At 41.7% G+C, this 19,478-nt stretch overlaps 1 protein-coding gene across 1 annotated transcript in view; it reads left to right on the top strand.

Moving 5' to 3' along the window:
- The window catches only part of PAK2 (p21 (RAC1) activated kinase 2), a 50,988-nt gene extending 32,414 nt beyond the window's left edge, over window positions 1-18,574 (top strand). The window contains exons 7-15 of the mRNA XM_076341807.1: window positions 306-438; window positions 1,110-1,173; window positions 1,982-2,030; window positions 4,074-4,186; window positions 4,687-4,804; window positions 6,669-6,768; window positions 9,386-9,582; window positions 10,142-10,279; window positions 10,812-18,574. Coding sequence (XP_076197922.1) covers window positions 306-438; window positions 1,110-1,173; window positions 1,982-2,030; window positions 4,074-4,186; window positions 4,687-4,804; window positions 6,669-6,768; window positions 9,386-9,582; window positions 10,142-10,279; window positions 10,812-10,898 — 999 coding nt within the window. The 3' untranslated portion in view covers window positions 10,899-18,574. The remainder of the gene's footprint in view (window positions 1-305; window positions 439-1,109; window positions 1,174-1,981; window positions 2,031-4,073; window positions 4,187-4,686; window positions 4,805-6,668; window positions 6,769-9,385; window positions 9,583-10,141; window positions 10,280-10,811) is intronic.
- Window positions 18,575-19,478: the final 904 nt, after the last annotated feature.

Raw genomic sequence — 19,478 nt, 5'->3', positions numbered from 1 at the left:
TTCTGTTCTGTTAACTAGCATGGGTTATAAAGGATAATCAGGTAGAAAACTCACAAAACGTCTGTCTGTGGAAGTTAATCTCCTAGCATCCACTCTGTTCAGGAGGTGCCTGGGTCTGTCTTTCAGAGGTCAGTATGGTTGCCAGCATCTTGACTTACTGGACTTTAATGTTTCTTAGGTCTAATTTCTGCCTCCAACCTGTTATGTAAATTGGTGCTTAGGGATCTTTGAAGAACTGTGATTGTTTTCACCTGAAGGTCAATGATTGCAAAGAAAATGCTCAGGTAAATGGTCTCTCTTAACAGATTTATACACGGTCTGTAATTGACCCCATCCCTGCACCAGCCAGTGACACTTCTGTTGACAGTGCGATGAAATCAGGTGATAAGCAGAAAAAGAAGACCAAAATGTCGGATGAAGAGATCATGGAAAAACTACGTAGGTGTTTTTTATTTCAGATAAACAAAGGCTTTAGGACTGGGGGAAGAATATTAAGTTTTTGCCCTCGTCCTTATTTTTTGTGTAAGGGTTGTGTGAATACTGTGCTTGATTGGTTTTGTGTCAGGCAGTAGCTGAGAGAGCTGCATTCAGAAGTTTTGCCGATTTATATGCTTCAAAGCCCTATTGGGTAAAAAAAAATTGTAGAACAGTTTTTCTGGATTGAAGTTCAGTTGTGATAATGTGATCTGCGTGTATATACAACCCATAATAACACAAAATAGTTTCTGCTGTTGCTTGTTCCATAATCATCTTGAAGATAATTTTTCACCATATTAATGTTCCTGTGCTTAAGTCGAGAACTGACTAGTTTCTGGACTAGGCTAAGCTAATGGACTTGTCATAACCTCATACTGGGTTTTGCTACACAGAAGACTATAATTAAATGGAGATACTGGGGGAAATGGCATGATCTGTCTCGTTAAGAGTATAACCTAGCATAATGATTGTCTGAAGTTGGGCCATTTGGGACTAGAACTGAATCAGGAAGCTTTGGCTGTTCATGCATCAGCCTTTACTACTTGAGCTGACCCACTCTTGGAGGTATCTTGGCGAGGCCAGCCCTACTAAAGGGAGACAGCAGGATTGACTTTTTTATTTGTTTTTTTTAGGCACTATTGTGAGCATAGGAGATCCCAAGAAAAAATACACCAGATATGAAAAAATCGGGCAGGGGTAAGTGTTCACCCCATCTTTTATTCCCAGTGAGCCAGTGTTAAAAGCAGTGTACTGTTCTCTATCTGATGCTATCGCGTAGCCACCACTTACTGAAGCAGGCAGAAATGTTGGCTGTATTAAGCAGTGATAAACAGATGGTGAAGGCTTTACACAGTGGTGGAAATTTTGAATTGTGTCTTTTAATGCGAAAGCGTAGCTCTAACTTCTCTGTGGGTCTATCTAGTCCTCTCCTTTCCCGGTAAGATGCGTTCTTCTGTTTTGCAATATGACTGCTGAATAGCATGAGGGCACATCAGAATGCTTTCTGTGTACGAAGCTAACAATACTGCCTTGACTAAGTTATTCTTTTAGTGGTCCTCTGAATCCTTCTGAGAAAAAAGTATATACAGGTTCTAGCTTTTCCAGCTTTGATTATATATATGCCTAACTCCTACTGTATACTTTCCAAATAGGTCTGTGTGCGTTTGTGGGAGGGCTTCCCCTGGGGGAAAATGAAAAGTAATACCTACTACAGAAAGGTCTGCCCAGCTTATCTGATCATAGGAAGCAGCACAAGCTCTGGGGGCTTAGACATCCTGAATGCAGGAGGCATAGCTGGTGTCAGAAGAGAGCATATTTGTGATTTAGTTTGTTTTGTGTGAACTGACTGGCATTTCTATGATACCACTTACTTTTAATAGCCTTCTTTTTGATAAAGCTCTTGCAACGTTGAGAGCTGACACAATTTTGTGTTTGTGATTTGTCTGTTCACATGCATGTTTGTTACACAGAGAGATGCAACTGGCTGTAACGTTTTTCTTCACAGGGCTTCAGGTACGGTTTTCACAGCTATTGATGTGGCAACGGGGCAGGAGGTAAGATTTCTGTGTTCATTGCAATGAAAATACTTTTTCTGTATAAATGTTCTTCTGTAGGTGGCCAAAATGATTTGACTAGATTTCTTTCTGTGGCTCCCATCTCTGCTATCACCTCTCAGAAGAATGTTTGTCATAGTCATTTGTAACAGTGTGTGCCTTGTTCTGTAGTAATCAGATGATGAAAGCTAAAAATAGAGTTTTGTCTTTCCAGTGAAAAGCAGAGGGAGCGAGGTGTTCCAGAAATGGCTTTTGAAAACAGTTTATCCTTCAAGAATTGCGGGCAATGGTGTTGTGCGTTTTCAGAAATAAAACTTTGTTTAGTCTTTGCACGCTTGTTCTCTAGTCCTGCCTCAGTAGAGGTGATGGATGGGCCTATCTGTATGGAAACAGCTTGCCCCGTATGATTCTTTGTTCTAGTTAGAATGCTTTCTCCACATCCTGCTCTTTGCTTTTACTCCTTGATGTCTCCAAACTCACCTGGTGAAGTTGATGACATCAGCAATACTCTGCATGCTTGTCATCCAGTGGTCATCTCTGGTTCCTGGGACTAAAATTTTAGAAATTATTTGCTTCTCTTTAAATTCAGATTTCCTTAATTTTCCTTTAAATGTCCAGAAGTAGCCATTCCTTAGGTCACTGATAAGTAATTGCCATTTCAACAGTAACCACATTTACCAGTACTATAGTGGAGTACCACATCTTGATAAAACATAAGCCTTTCAATCATCTCAATATGTTGTCTCTTAATTTGCTTTCTACATACTGCAGTACTTCGTGTCCTCTTACTGACTGCAGAGTAAATTTTGTAGTCCAGTTCCTTTCTTAGACCTCCTCTGCATCTTGCCAGGCAGGTGGGCTAACAGTTGATTGCTTGCAGTCTTCACACATTAAACGGATGCAGTACTCTGGCTTCCTCAGTGCTTAATGTCTGAGGATAGAATTGGGTCTGTTCAGTGGTAAGAAGAGAAGGCCAAAGGAGGATTTTATTGCTGTTTTCAGCACCCTAATGGGAAGGTGTAGAGAATATGGGGCTAGACTCCTCTTAGAGCTACACAATGGCAGGACAAGAGGTAACAGACAAAAAATGCCATAAGGGAAATTCTGGTTAGATATTAGAAATTTTTTCCCCTCACAGTCAGGATGATCAAACATGGGACAGGAGCCCAGAAAGGTTGTGGAATATCTGCTCATTGAGATCTCCATTCAAAACTCAGTTGCATAAAACCCTCAGCAACCTGTTCCACATTGGCTGTACTTTAAGCAAGGGATTGGACCGGATGACCTCCAGAGGCCCCCTCCAGTCTTAGTTATTTTGTGATTCTGTGCCCTTTTAATGCCCTTGGCAATATGATAACACTTGTTTCTACAGGATTATATTGGTTCTTGTGTTTGGTTTTGGACTCATGGGTAGGTTATCTTGTAAAACTCCGAACTGCCTCCTCAAAGTGTAGCTAACATAACTGGGACAATTCTCCATTTTAAAGTCTGGAATACTTGTCCTGGTTAGCTTATTTCCTGGACAAGATAGATCTTTATCTTCCCTTCTCTCTCTGGGATAGTTCATTGGCTTAATTGCTTTGAGAGGAATTCCTTCTGTCTCCCAGCATTCCTTATACCCAAACACTAATTTGGTCAGAATATAGAAAAACAAATTGCCTTGCCTTGCTTTGGAAGGCCTATACTTTCTCTCTTAGTTGCTACGCAATTCTCTTCTGCTTTAGGCCTGTTCATATGAAATTGGGCAAGTATCTTTTTACCTCCTGAATGTTTCCTTTGCTGTCTGTTCTGGCCTTTGTTATTGTTTGTGGATCTTTTCAGCTGCAAGAGGATGATACTGGCTATGGGTGCACGTTGTATGCTCATCAAGTTGCATTCTTTTAAGTTGTATGCTAATAAATAAATAACTTGCCAGCTGCAAGCTGTGCTAAACTCCTTTAATCCAGTTACAGAATTTCTTCTAACTTTTCATTGTATTAAGAATGACTGAAAGGTTTTGATACTCAGGTTTGAGTGATTGCTGGTTTATTTTGTCCTGTTCAGGTTGCTATTAAACAGATAAACCTGCAGAAACAGCCCAAGAAGGAGTTGATTATTAATGAGATCTTGGTAATGAAGGAGCTAAAGAACCCCAACATAGTCAACTTCCTGGACAGGTAAATGTAGACAGCTGGCTGATTCCTTCATGCCCAAGGGTTTCAAGAGTTTATAACTTGATGTACTTAAACAGACCCGGGCTTCCTGTACCTAAGGGTCTTATAAGCAAATGAGACTGTATTTCGACTGTCATCTAAAAAAAAAGAAAAAAAGTAATCTGTTATAGGGAATGGTCTTGATGATTCAGTAAGAAGGCTTCTTCTGTCATGAATGCCGTGCTATATGTAGTTGGGGATCAGTGGTGGACAACAGCACACCTGGAGCAATGCACAGTTGTGCATGAGATATGTAGGGTGTTATCCTGCCTGTTTAGGCAGTAAGAAGCATGCAGCTTTTATTGTCAGCATTTACATTTCAGGCTACCTTCCAGAGATTAACTTTCTTTACTGTTTGTCTTGAAGTGCTTATGAATCATTTCATTTACCAGCTCTTATCAGTAAATTTTCAGTTCTCAATCTCTTGATGGCAAACGGGCATGCTTTTTGCTTTCTGTTTGTAGTTACCTTGTAGGAGATGAATTGTTTGTGGTGATGGAGTATCTAGCTGGAGGCTCACTAACAGATGTGGTCACAGAAACATGTATGGATGAAGCACAGATTGCTGCTGTTTGCAGAGAGGTGAGTATTATAGTTAATGGGTAGAGGAATGAAGATGCACTCTATTCCCCTAGGTTTTATGGTACACTTAGGTTAGGACTAATTGCAACAGTTGATGTTGGAGCCATTGAGTTAGGAAGAATGAATGATACTGAGAGCAGAAATCAATATTAAAATTACAGAAAATAACAAAATGAGTTTAACTCAGAAAATTGGGGGTTTGCAAGTTGTAACACAAAAAAGCTATGGCAGTTTTTGAGCTGGGTGTTTGGGAATGTTAGGTGATGGAGCAAATAAAGAATTTGGGTTTGGTACCTGGGTTGCCTAGTCCTGCTGACAATGTTAACAGAAAGATACTAATAATGTGGACTCAAGTTCAAGGAAGAGCAATGGAGGAGTTTAGCAGCTGGAAAGAATGTCTTTTTTAACTTTGACTGACGAAGAATATTCAAAGGCACCGAAAAGAAAACTGAGTATTCATATATAGGTAATGTAGAAAGTAGAGATGTGAACATATTTAAAAAAAAGAAAAAAGCCTGAAAGCTTTGGAGTGTTTTCCAGAAGGAAGAAGGGGAACTGTGTTTGCTTAGAGTGTGAAAGTGCATCTGATGAAACGGGAATACTTTATTAAGAAACATGTACTAAAATAAAGATGAATTTGATGCAGACTATCCCTTCTCATTTTAGATGTTTTCATAGTGTGTGAAATCTATAGTTCTGTGACAGTTAAGCTTTCTTTATTGATTTCTCAGAAAAATAATTCTTCAGAAGATTGTAGCTGGAATAATTTTAAGACTGCAGTAAGATTTCAAATGGAAGAGTTAAAAATAGCTGATGTCACAACTTATCAGTGGTTTCTGCCCTGAGTCAGAGTGCCAGCATCCAGCTCAGTCTTGATTTATTATGGCAGAAGGAGAAGTAATTGTATTATCTGCTGTGCAGGAGAAACTTAGGCTTTTAAAAACCCCATTTGACTACATCAACATGACATCTGCTTTTGATGACTCACAGAAAGGGAGGGGATGGAAAGCAAACTTGTACATTAACGTGTATGGACAGGTAATGGTTTCCTGAGAAACCAGAGCTAGAAGCAGAGAACCAAAAGTAACTATTTACTGTAACAGTAACTAACTTTTCTGAGGAAAAAGTCTAATATTGAACTATTGTACTTCATCAAAACTCTGCTGCCCAGTATGTTAGATATGCTTCATTCTGCAAATCAGTGCCACTTTGCTAAAGCAAAGACAGACACAAAAAACTCACTGGGGACTACATCCATGCCAAGTTGCAAATGGTAAATGTTCTGCTTATATTAAAAGAGAAAAATCTTACAACTTTTTTTGTCTTTTATTGTCAAATAGCAAAAGTAAATTCCACTATGTTTTTAGGCAAAAACTTAGTGTGGAAGGTTTTAATCTATAAACAATGCAAAAACAGTATTAGTGACTTTCATAATGAAGATGTTTTACAGCCTTCACTGTAGGAGAAGTTGCATGCATGTTGAGAATGAAGTTTCACCAATTCCTCTTGGTGAGACTTCAGGCTAAAAAGCTCTCACTTAATCCTTTATGGTTCCTCTGTAGAATTTGTGGGATGTACTAAATTAACATCTGGGATTTTTGAGAGCATTTTGGGTGATGACTGGGTGATGAGGAGTTTAATTTATGGGTTTGTTAAGATAGCAGAGAAACTCCATGGTTAAATGATTTTTGACCTCATGAGATCTGGAGAGTATTTTTTAGCACAAGAGCTTCCTCTGCTGGTTATTTTAAATAATATTTTTGCACTCAGCACTGGCTGACGGTGTAAGCATTGCTTTTGAATTTGTGTTCACATACGCAAATTGTGTTTCCATATGCTGAATATTGTTTTTTCTCCCATGCAGTGCTTGCAAGCACTCGAGTTCCTACATGCCAACCAGGTCATCCACAGAGACATTAAGAGTGACAACGTGCTGTTAGGAATGGATGGATCAGTTAAACTAAGTGAGTACCAGACAATTGTTTCAATGTTCTGTTTTCCCCTTCCCAGTAAACTTTGACTCGGAGAGTGTAAATTGGTAGAAGGAGAGTTGGCAGGGAAATTCGATGTGAATTTTTATTGACTGTGAGTAATAGAAATTCATTCTGTGTTATAAAATGTATAACTTGCAAGTAGCAGGTATTGAAATTCTGAGGGCCTTAAGACTAAGGCTGTGAATGTGTTAGGCCAGAAGGATGTTGAAGCAAAGCTGTTGCCACATGAATACATTGGTAAATATGAAGTAACTGGCACCATAAAGTGAAGCAAAGATGCGAATGATTGCAAGAGAAAAGTTGCAGCTAACTGCAGTTGCTTTGTTAGTCTCTTCAGGTTGTCATGCCTTGCTTTTAATGTTTTGCCCTTTTCATTAGAAGGTCACTAACAAGAAAACTGTACATTATTAACCATTTATATTGCAGTCTAGTCTTATGCTGCGCCTGTACTGGGTCTCCTTTTCTTGGACTGAAAGTGTAACACACTTTCATTAATATAATCGTGAAATGACAAAAGAAACTACTTGCTTTTCAGGTAATTGTTATGCATGCATGGACTTGTGTACAGTAAGTCAGTTTCTGGTGTGTGTAAGCGCGTGTGGCAATAAAAAAATGTGAAACCACTTGAAGAAGCTGTCAGGACTGTTGAGAGAAAGGTGCATTATCTGACTTCTTGGTATGTAGGAATGTGCAAAGCATAAAGTGACCAAAGAGTTAAGGGATGGTGTTTTTACAGTTGGGTAGGAATTTGAAATGCCATGAAAATCTATCTCAGCAATATTCCTTAGTCTAGATGGTTTGCAGTCTCATATTGTTTATGAGATGGAGTGTGAAGAAAGATTACGAGCAACCTGATCTGCTTACCAGCATTGTTGGATGGACTGCTTGCTTGCATAGGAGGTTTTATTTTTTTTAAGGGTGTGATGTGTTTGTGCACAAACTGTGTGGATTCAGAGGCTGAAGATAAGTGAATAGTTACAGTAGAGGATGTGGCTGAGAAGAGTTACCTGGAGAAGGCTCAAAAATGCAAGAGCTGTCAAAGCAAAGCAGAGTAGCAAAAGGACAAGGTTAGCACCCTATGTAAAGAAGCATCGGCCCCAGGAGATTGGGGGAAGATGAGAAGGAAGGAGAGACAGGAGAAAACAGGAGTCAGCTGTAAAAATGTCCTATATGAAGGGGAGGTATTGTAATCAGTGTTGAGACTAGCTCTTCTTTGGCTGTGTGATTATAGAGCTTCTAGCACTTGTTTAGGGTGGAGGGTGGAAACAGTTGCACCTTCTTTTCAAGCTCTTCCCCTTCTCTGGGGGAGTCTGGCTTCTGGGAGACTGGTGACAGGAGAAGTAAGAGATACCAGTCTGCCTGTCACCACTACGTACCTACACACACTACTAGTTGATGAAACTGGGTTCTACATCCTGCCTGTCTTTTTTCTCTCCTTGCTGGTGGCATGGTGCTGGTAGGTCAGGACACACACATTGCTGCTGCTTCTCTGGTGTGTTCCTTGAAATAAGCTGTGCTTTGAGTTGAGTGTGACACCTTGATAAAGGCCAAAAAGTGCTGGTGAGGAACTCAGTGACTCTGATAGGTTTGATTTTTTTTGTTTGTTTTTGTTTTTTTAAGGCAGCATTTTGACCATCAGGGTGGGAGTAGTTCTTTTTTTAAATTGTCCTCTTGGTACAACTTAGCACTTTCATGACTGGCTCTTTTGTTAGCACTGCTTGGCATAACACTTTCAAAATTGACTCGAAATTTTAAATTCTCTCTCTCTCTCTCTCTTTTTCTCTCTCAAACTTAGTGTCAATGATAAGGTAATATCTGTCTCCTGCCTTAACTGTGTTCTTATTGATGCTTTACATGCCTGGGAAGTGGGAGTGCTGCAGCTGGATAAAGTAACATGATGGAACATGCATTGCTGCTGCACCTGAAGGCTATAGGAATAGGTGACTTTTCTCGTTTTCTTGAGTGTGGTTGTTTCTCTTTGGTAGTTACCTTGTGGAAAGGTTTGTTTGTCCAGGTTCCTTCTGCTGAGTGGGGTAGCACTTATCTGAAGCCTTGTTTCCATGTCTCTGTCAGCTGTAGTACCTGTATTTGATGGCCAAATTGCTGTGGAATGTTGAACTCGATAGCTGCACAAATAAAATCTGTTTAGCAGGGCAGAAGCTGTGATTTGTGGATTTGTTTTTTCTAGTTCAGGCTGTATAACATACCATGTGCAGAACATTTGCCTTCTGTGTTCTGCTTGATTACTTTTTTTGGCTGTTACCAGTCTAGGATTCTTGAAGGAAGGACTGGGCAAAGTACTGTTCTTCTACAGGGTAATATCTGTGTCCCTTTTCCAGAGGACAAAAAGCCTTATCTTCATTCCACAGAATTCTGCCCTGCTTAAACACTTTCAGGTTTGTATCTATCTTGCACGTTGGATTTTGTAGTATGGAGAATGGGGGGGGGGGGGGGGAGGAGACACCCCCCCAAGTCCCTCTCAATTGTAGAGGAGTAAAATATATGTGTAGTAATAGAGAAGTCTTCTAGGAAGCCCACTTACTTGGGGTGCACCAATTTAACTTTTTAAAATTCTGTTATCCTACAGCCGACTTTGGTTTCTGCGCTCAGATCACCCCAGAGCAGAGCAAGCGCAGCACTATGGTTGGAACTCCTTACTGGATGGCTCCTGAAGTGGTCACACGGAAAGCATACGGCCCTAAGGTGGATATCTGGTCTCTGGGCATCATGGCTATTGAGATGGTGGAAGGAGAGCCCCCATACCTCAACGAAAACCCCCTGAGGGTAAGAAGCCCAGATGTGGCTAGAACTGTTTGCGGGCGTTTACCATATGAACGTTTTCAGTAATTGTTCATTAATAGTATCTACATTAAAAAGAAAATGAAACGAAAAAACCAACAAGCTTCAATAGTGCAAGAAAATTCCTCCAAAAGGAAGACAGCTGTCTTGAATTTGCATTCAGCCCTACCCTGAATATTTCTGTTTAGAAGATGAGTACCTGCTTGTAACTAAAACATTGGCCTTTGAACTCAGTCTTCTGTGATAGTTTAGGGAAAGTAAATCCATTAGGTTATGAAAAATGCTGCTTGTGTCAGAACCTGATATTTTCTTTGTCAAGGTATGTATCTGGTGCCAAAAGATTTTGAAGGTTATTTTGCTACTAGCAAGAAAAGGTCATGACTGCCTATAATTGTGGCATTTTTACAGTTTTTCATCTCATCAGGGAGAGGAGAAATAGGCTGCAGAGCCCTTTCTCATCTAGACTAAGGGATTGCCACTAGGCAGGTCCGTTTGGCTTCTTTTAAAGATGTGGCTTGGTTATACAATATTCCTCATTTTACAGGCTTTATATTTGATAGCAACTAATGGCACACCAGAGCTGCAGAACCCCGAGAAACTGTCCCCAATATTCCGGGATTTCTTGAACCGATGTTTGGAAATGGATGTAGAGAAAAGAGGATCAGCCAAAGAATTGCTGCAGGTGAGAGTCAGCTTCTTCTCACAGTCTGAGATACAGAAGCCACGAATAAGGTCAGCCTGTGATAAACTGCACTGTAGACTGGCATCCTCTTTTTTGTGTTTTCTTCTGAGGACTCTAGTGGGGAGCAGTTGGTAGGAACTACAGTCATCAAAGATTGTAATATGTACTCTGAAGTCTTTCCATCGGTAATCTGTGCCTTCATTCTGCCACTGCTAAAGCATCCAGCAATTTATAAACTTACTGTAATAGAGCCATTGAAGTGAGCAGAGTGGGACTGAGAGATGATGTTTGAGCAGGAAACTTCTTTGTAGTGAATTACTGGAAAAGGAAAGGCCTAGGCTTTTTTGGGATGAGGAGGAATGATTATCAGGCTTGAGGTGCTCTGGATCTGTCCCTTCAGGAGCTGGGCATTGATAGCATTTGCATTGCTTTTCATATCTCGGAATGAAAAGGGCTGTGTAGATATATGGCTTTTACTGGCTTTTTAAACCTTTTCTTTCACTAATTTACTGTGTTTCTTTCTTCCTGGCAGCATCCCTTCTTGAAACTGGCCAAACCTCTGTCTAGTTTGACGCCACTGATCTTGGCAGCCAAAGAAGCAATGAAGAGTAACCGCTAACATTACTGCCACAGCCTTCATTCTTTTTTTTTTTGTTTGTATTTTACAAATCTTTATAATATATGAAATTGTTACACTTCTGGGGGGAGGGAAGGGATTTTGAGGTGGGGGGGAAACGTCTGCAAAAGGGAAGAAACTCTCATCCAGAAGACACCCAAAATAAATGGTGGTGACTCTAGTGATCCCTGTCTGGGTTCCAGAAGGAACTGAGGACTGAATTACTGGCCTTTTTTTTTTTTTTTTCTTCTTTTTTTCTTCTTTTCAGACAGCCCAGAAAAGCCACTTACTGTGCCCGGGTTTTTAAGGGTTTTTAACAACTTTGCTTTAACAGCTCCCATTCATTGTACCCTTCTGGGTACTTTCGATACTTGAATGACAGATTCAAGCTTTCAGAGAGCAGTATTAATTTTACCTGCTGATCTCTTTCACTCTTCTCTTCCTTCCCTCTACCTGTTTACTTTTAAATCACTCTAGTAAGCTTCCATATGACTAGATTCACGGCAAGTGTGACAAATGTGAAGGTACATCTTGCCTGTCATTTCTTTTACGGATTAGCTGTTACTGTACTGTAGAATTGACAACTTGGCTACTTAAGAAATCGTAATGTATTGAGATGTTTTTTGCTTTTTAAGATTAATATGGAGAGAGGGGGAAGAGAAGTATGCATCTGTTTCTCATATGCCTGTGCTCTGTGGACTTTTAATCAAAGATGTGGCCTCTTTGTAGAAACTTAATGATTGCTCAAGTCTTTGGATGTCAGTTTATGGATTTGTAGGTAGGGGTCAGATACTTTATTTATGATCAAATGATCAGCTATAGTCAGGGCAAGAAAAAAATTCCAGCTGTCTTCCTGTCTGCTCTTTTTTTCCCATTAGACTTGCTGGCCAGAAGCTTAAGGGATAATGTGCTTGGTGTGGTGGGTGGTTCAAAAACATGTATTGTATCTGTGCTCTGACTCGGGCTTTAGAAGTTATGCTGGTGCCTTTGACTTTTTTATTTTACATTTCCCTTCTTTGTATCAAATACATTTTTGTATATGTTGTAATTTTTTTCCCCAAGCAAATAATGCATCAACCTATGGAGTTGTCAGAATTTTTTCTGATTTTGTATGTGCTCCATTTGTACTAATGAAATCAGAAGAACAAAATAATCAGATCTGAGGACACTGAAGATACAGGATTTTTTAGATATGATTCAAACAGAAGATTATGAATGCCTGGAAATGCCAAAGCACTGTTCTGAGAAGACGAAGGCTGAGAGGGGAGAACAGTGCCATCAGACATTCATGGGGCTTATTTGACCGGCTAGTTCGAGGCTGAGGAGCCATGATGAGTCACACTGATCCTCTCTCAGTAAAGACGTTGGACCAGCTAGAATGGCTGAGGTCAAACATTCAATGCAAGAAAAAGTGCCTCCCTCTGAAGGACAGTGAGCAACTTGAGCGGTTGAGTTCTTGGGGTGTTACCAGGGGCAAGTATAGAAGAGCCTGTGCCCCGGCTTCTTCTAGTGCTACAGTCTATGCATTTCAACTTCCCCAGCAGTTTAACGAAGAGCCAACTCTAGTTACAATGTGCCAAATGATTCTGTGAAAGAATAACCATTACTTCAGTGGGATTTTATTGCATTCCCAGTGGGGCAGGACTTGGGACGGATAGGGTTATGGCTGGGTATGGACGGAGGACCCTGAATAAAAATTTTTTGCACGCTTTTACAAACATTGCTAGCAGAAGATAGAAGTGATTTTCACATGATTTCTGTATTTGTATAGCGATAGAGCTAACTATGTTTTGGGGACTGGTAGCCAAGGTATGACAAAACCAACTTCCAACTGAGAGCAGCTGGCCAGAACGGTGGAGGCTATTTGTGTTGCTGATGGGAGGGGAAGCAGGGCTAGGGTCTCCCAGCATCTGCTGCGACTCACTAGCTTCTAGGAATTGGCGTGGTACCAACAAGATGCCTTGTTGTGTAGGGCACTGCAGTATTGCAATTCAGCTTGCATTCTGCTCTTGCATGGTAGTCAATATTTATGTCGGGTAAATTATGTTAACTGCTCCATCACAGGAATAAATCCCTCTAGCTATAAGCATAAGAATAGTTACGGTTTTAAATTCAAGGAAGCGTCTCATTCCAGGCAAGTAAATCTAGATGCATTTCCCAGGCAAAATGTATTACGAGCCATGGACACTGTAAACACTGTAATGGCGATGGCCCCGGCTTGAGTGTGTCTGGCTTCCTGATCAAATGAAGTAGCAAGGAGGCTTGGCTGAGGAAAAAAAAACTGTTGTACTGATGATTCCCTCTTTGTCCATTGCTGGCAATGGACCTTGTGAAACTCCTTGTGCCAAAGTTAAACTGGGAGCTTTTTCTTTCTTTCTTTCTTTTTTTTTTTTTTTTTGGATGGCACAATCTAGACAGTAAGATAACTTGCAATAAATTTAGGGTTTTTTAAATAAAAAAACATGAAATCATAAGTAATTTTAACTTATTAGTTCACTTTTATTGATGAATAAGAATGGTTTAAAACCTGTATTACAAAATTTGTCCAATTTAGTCTACTTAGGTCTCTCCAAACTTTCAGCCATCTTAGCACACAAAACTTGGCCCAATCCAGAAGTCATCAAAACATATCTTGGCGCTTGCTGTGTGACCTAGAATGGTGTTTAACTCTGAAGTCGAGAAGTGTCCACATCTCCCCTTCCCCACGCAGTAGTTTTATTGTTACGTGGTGAGGTTTCTCAACCTCTGCTGCCAGACATCAGGGCCAGAGGTGGAGCTGGCAGAAGAGGAGAGCCAGGAGAAGGTTGCCGTACTGTGATTTTGTTTTAGTGGGTCAGCCATTGCTTTTCTAACGATGTCAGCTGGATGTGTCTGCAGCATTAAAAAATGCAAGCCGTGTGTTTTTTCCCCTGAAGGGAGCAGATCAGTGTCCTTAAGACTTGCTGCAGGGTTGTTCAACTCTGCTGTATCACTAGGGCAGAGACCAGCCACAGTTTGAGTAGATGGTAAGGGAAGGATTGCATCTGAAAGTGCTGGGATTTGCTCTCTCTTGGGTGCCAGCATAAGATCCTGAGTCAGATTCTAATCAAATATGCATGTGATGCATATGAAGTGTAATGTACAATGATGTCGTTAGTTGGGTATACGGAGCCAGGCAGCTTATGGCTGAGTTGCAAGTGTGCAGGGAACATGTGACTCCTGGGATTTTCTTGTTACCATGGAGTAAACCAGGCTTTTCATTAAAAGCAACTGTGGTGCTGGGAATGTGCACTTTGACCTGCCTTAGGTGTTAACAAGACTAATTGTAGGCTTCACCCCACCCCCCACTGCCACCCCCGCAGGGTGGTGCAAAAGGCGTGGCTAGAGCAGATGGGAGAGGCTGGGTCCCTTTGTCAGAGGGGATGGTGGGTAGGCTGGGGAGGGAGCAAGAAGGTTGTTAAGGGTCTCTCCAGCTGGAGTTGAATAAATAAATGTCTCTGGTCCATTTTTCCCTTTGTTCCTCACGCTGTCAATGGAAATGGAAGTAGGTGCAAGCTTTCTTTTTATTTTTTTAATTGTCTTCAGATTTTAATGTTGCCTTTTGTGTAATTTAATCCCATTATGTTATTTAATTGTTACTGCAATATTAACTACTGTATTTGTTGACTTTGTTTAATAACTGTTCTTTCAGGGCTAGAAATAAACTTTTAAAAAACATTTGGTTCCCCCCCCCATCATGAGTTTATACCTTCTAAGACGAGAGTAGCTGAAAAGAGTACATGTTTAGATGTCTTAATGAGATTAACAGAATGTACTTGTTTGTAATTAAGCTTCTTATGAATGCTTTAATTATGATGGATATCATTTTATGCTATACTAGCCTGTCCTGTTTCTTTTAAAATTTTATTACTCATCAGTGTCTCTACCAACCTTGTGATAACTGCAAGCTTTCCTTGCCACCATGCACTGCTGGCAGATGGTTATGCCTCCTGCAAAATGCTCCAGATCACTGACGGGAGGAGAGCAGCTCTGCAACACCCTTTTCACCCACTGTGGAAGAAAGATCCCTTGCTCTTCTGCAAAGGGAGCAAAGCAAAGACCGGCCTAGTTCATCACAGTCGCATCTTCCACCATTCATTTGCTGTAAGGTAGCCTTTTGGTAGTGACTGGGATGGGACTGATGGGCCAGTAAACTGTGATCGTGGCAATATGATGATGTTCCAGTAACTATTCCGAACAAGACTGCTTTATTTTGCACCATGAATATCATCCAGTATCCTGCATATAAACTTTATGGCACAGGAGACGTGGTGAATGAGCTGTCCTGGTGCCTGCTTGGAAGACGCTGCTCCTGGTTCTGCACCGTCCCTGCTGATCAGCGTTTGAGTGGCAGAGCTGAACAGGGTGAGGACTCTGGGTGTCAACAGCTTGCCTAGGACTTGGGATGAGATTGATGGTGCCTGTTGGTAGGCTGCAGAGACTCGCTCATGTTTTTCACTGAAACTACAAAAATGCTGTGGCATGTTGGCGTGGCAGTCTAGCTAAAGAAAAGGACATCTAAACGAATTTACTTTGGGGTTGAGACTGGTTCAGTTGAAATCCAGATGAAGTTTCTGTCTTGGTTGTGAACGTCAAGGACTCATTGTCGTGTGTTTCCCATGTGTTATTGGGAAATCATCTCTTCTCCTTTCTTGCATGTTGTACAACCTTTGCTCATACCACTGACAAAGGGAAATGAAGAAACCACTCATCTTCGGAAGCCTTTTCAACCAGACATGAGAATGTTGTTTTGCACAAAGCACTGTCTCTTCAGGTTAATTAATTTGTTGTAGTATCTTTGTCTTTATATATAATTGACCCTTTATGCATTTAAACTGATGTTCTCTAACTCTGCATTTAAGTGATTTTGCATTTAATTTATGGGGGAAAAAGATGACAGGAGGGAGAAGAAGGTGCTTAGTGGAACTCGCTAATTACCTGGATATTGGTACTTGTGCCGCTTGAAGGAGAGCAGGGTTTTGGCTGAATGTGGTTTGCACAAGTTGAAAGTTGCTAGTCCTTGCTTGATAAATCCTATTAAGTCTTGTGTGAACTTGCTCATCCCTTGCATATACCTGGCCTAGACTAAAACCAAGAGCAGCCCCATCTTTTTGGATCTCTTTATTCAAGATTGGATATTTAAAACACTGTTCTTCAAGATGGTAAAGTTGGGGGCAACAATTTCTCCCTTTCAGGGCTGCTGTTTGGTTGCAGTGAGTTTACTGCAAAGCTGAGCACAATTATTCGGACTACGCCAGCAACCAGGATGGCCGAAAACTGAAAAGGATCTTAATTTCTAACTAGCATTTCTGCAGTGGTGCCTGAAGAAAAGTGTTGGGTTTCAGCGCAATTCGTGTAGCTCGTGTGCGAGCACAGCAGTTGTTTGCAAATGCCTGCTCCCAGGGAATTGTACAGCTGCATTTTTTCCTATTTTTATAACTTGCATTTTGCTCTGAAGATTGTTTTTAATAAAAATAGCCATCCGCAGTCATGTGAGAAAGGTACGTGAAACTGTGCTGAGCTCAGCTAAATTCTTGATGTTGCTCTCTAGATGTGTGGAGGAAGCAGGTTTTTCCCAGAGCTTTTCTCCCTACTTTGAACTCCAGCCTAAGGAAGGATTTTTTTTTTTTTTCTTCTTGGGAGGGAATATACCAACAAGTGAGAACAGTGAATTTCTGACTGCAATTTCTCTATCTGCAGTCTGTTATGAGGGAGGAGGGCAGTGCGGATGCAGCTTCTCATGCTGTCGTTCCCTTATCGCAATGGTGATACTGCTTTTTCTGGTTCCTGTCCACCAGCCAGTGTCTGCAGGGGGAATATATTCCAGCGCATTGTAACTTCATTTCAAAACCCATTTACCTATTGACCTGATTATTGAAACAGCCTGTAGGGAGTGATGATTTGTTATTTTTTCTTTTTATTTTTAATGGGATTTGCCCACTGGGAAGTTAATGATTGCTTGTTCTCTTTAGGACACTAAAAGGCCACCAGATTCTGCTTTGGAGAAGATGTATTGCGTCAGTAGAGAGGAGGATGGGATTGGAATAGCAGACAGTATGTCTCAATGCACAGATATGTCTCAACACACAGACTCAAGTTTCTGGTGTTTTCTGAAGGGCTTGTGAATAATGAATCTGGCTGACTATAACTGCAGGTCAATGGAGAAGATGCTGATGTGACTCAGGGCATCTCCACGGGATGTTCTGGAGGGGGGAACAGGGGTGACCTCCCTAGGGACAGACATCTCACTTGAATTCAAGGTTTCTAGAGCCAAGGACAACCCATCTTTGTTATTTTTTCCTCACAGCGAATGTTTGTTCTAAGGATTCAGGTCTTTTCATGAAGCCCAGTTAACCCGTGGCTCTCCTTGAGCCCTTTTCACCTGGCTGCCTGTGGGAGGAAACCTGCTGCGGGGTTTCTGCTGCTGTATCGCAGCAGCTGATAACAGGTGGCTGCTCTTGGAAAGCTCTTATCCACTCCCCTGCCTGGTAAAACTCTCCTTAAATAACCTTACATCTGTATTCAGCTGTAGCTGTTACCTCTTCATGGGTGAAAATAGCGTGGTGGTGGGGAGCCAGTGTGGTTCTGTTCAGCTTTTGTTACCCTTCAGTGTTTTTGGAGAGTGTTTATTTTACTTAACTGTGGAAATGCTGGCTTGTTCCTATCCCATGGCTAAAAAACCCCCCCATTTAAAATACCTGCATTTTAAGCTGTTGTAGTTCTTGACAGCCCTGAAAGCAAATTTGGTTTAGAAAAGACACTGATGTTCCAGCCACAGAAAAGTGGTTTTCAGTGTGGATATCTGAATTTTTGGAGAGTCTTGTTTCTAGAAGAGCAGCCATGCAAAGCCGTGTGGACTCTTGGTTGTGCCTTTGCAGTGGTCTGAAGATGTACTGCAGTACAGAGCTTGCAGCGTGCCCCCTTCTGCTGTCAGCACTAACGGGAGATAGGAAATGAACCGCTTGCCTATCTGTCACTGGTGTTATTTGATCCCATAATTATCCTCATAAGCAACAGCTTCCAGCTCCTCTCTCCAGCCTGGGTTAAGTGTCCCACAGTTGCAGGATGTGCCGTGGGCATAGTTACAGGCAATGGATGGGAAATAGTTTTTAAAGACCTCTGAACGTTTACTTCCTAAGGCCCAACTGTTAAAATGCTTGAAAAGGAGGAGGGGAAAACCAGTTCCTGTGGGAAGGAAGAGATGTTGGGATCTTTTTTCCAGTTTTACCATGGGTGTCACAATGTTTTCCATCTCACAGCTGTGTTTGGAGGAAGGGGAGGAGAATAATGCACTTGCTTTTTAGGCATTAGCATGTGGCAGCTTTCTCTTCTAAGAGTAGCTAGAAATATTAGTGTAAGGGGTATGCGTTAACCCCCTTTTTTTTGTTGATCTGGATGGACTTTGCTCAATGGCTGAGATGCTCTCCAGAGGGGACCTGTCAGAAAGCTCTCGTCTGCTCTATCAAAACCCTCTGTTGAAACGAAGGTTCAAATACTGGTGGGAGGGATTGAGACGTGGTATGGGAAGATCTGTGGTGTTCCTCTGTGCAAACTGCCCATCTCTCTCATGTGTCCTGGCTCAAGCATGCTTCAAACCTGCGTCTCCTGGCAATTTCTGTTATAAATGACTAGGGGGGAAAAATAAAATGGCATTAATAAAAGCTGTTGGCTTCTTGCATGCGTTAAGCTGCTGATGGGACGGTGAGAGGAGCCTGCGTTACCCACTGGTGCTGCCTGTGCAGGGGTGCAGGACCAGGCTTTGCCCTGGGCATGGAGTACCAAGCACAGCAGCCCTGATGCCCAGCAGCTGTTTGACAGTACCTCCCACCACTTGTTCCCATGATAGCAGAGCATGCCCTGGGCACATTTATCCCTGCAGCATGCTGGTGACATAGGAGATGCTATTCCGACTGTAGTGATGGGAAATGTGGGCTCCAGGTGGTTTAATTTCTGCTGCAGAGCAGGGAAGTGACCCAGAAGACACATAAGGAATTGTTTATGCTCTGTTAACCATGAGTCCCTGATAATATGACATTATCCACCCCATCCCATGCTTCCTGCTGTGGCCTACGCTGCTCCTGCACTTTCCATCACTCACCATCCCCTTTATTCCTGCAGACCCTCAGTGGTGGGAGTCTGGGGATCCCCAGTGACCTGGCAGGAGCTGGGGCAGAGGATGCAACCACTGGAGCAAATGCGGTATATTTTGTCACCTATGATTGCTGTCAACTCCATTGTGTATTCAAAGGTCTAACCCAAATGTATTTAGATGTTTAGATGGTGTCAGTTTCAGAAGTCAGGTAATGATGACACCATGGGGTGGTTTTGGTGGAGCTGGGAAAGATCCTGTCCCTGACACACGTGTTACCAGCAGGAGGAGTTGAAATGTCACTGTCACTAAAATGCTACCTGCAGGCCAATGGCATGTGCAATTAGTGCCACCAACAAATGAGGTGAGGTCTTACTCAAGACAACATTAGGAAGCAGTAAGCAAGCCGGGCTTTCAAATTGGCCAAAGATGGACTTTGCTGTGGCTTAGAGTGGCTCTGCCCTGGAGAAATGTGA

The sequence above is a fragment of the Aptenodytes patagonicus genome, chromosome 6, assembly GCF_965638725.1.
Source record: "Aptenodytes patagonicus chromosome 6, bAptPat1.pri.cur, whole genome shotgun sequence".
In the NCBI taxonomy this organism is placed as follows: domain Eukaryota; kingdom Metazoa; phylum Chordata; class Aves; order Sphenisciformes; family Spheniscidae; genus Aptenodytes; species Aptenodytes patagonicus.
The sequence above is the reverse complement of the archived record's forward strand: the minus strand, read 5'-3'. Positions and strand labels throughout refer to the sequence as shown.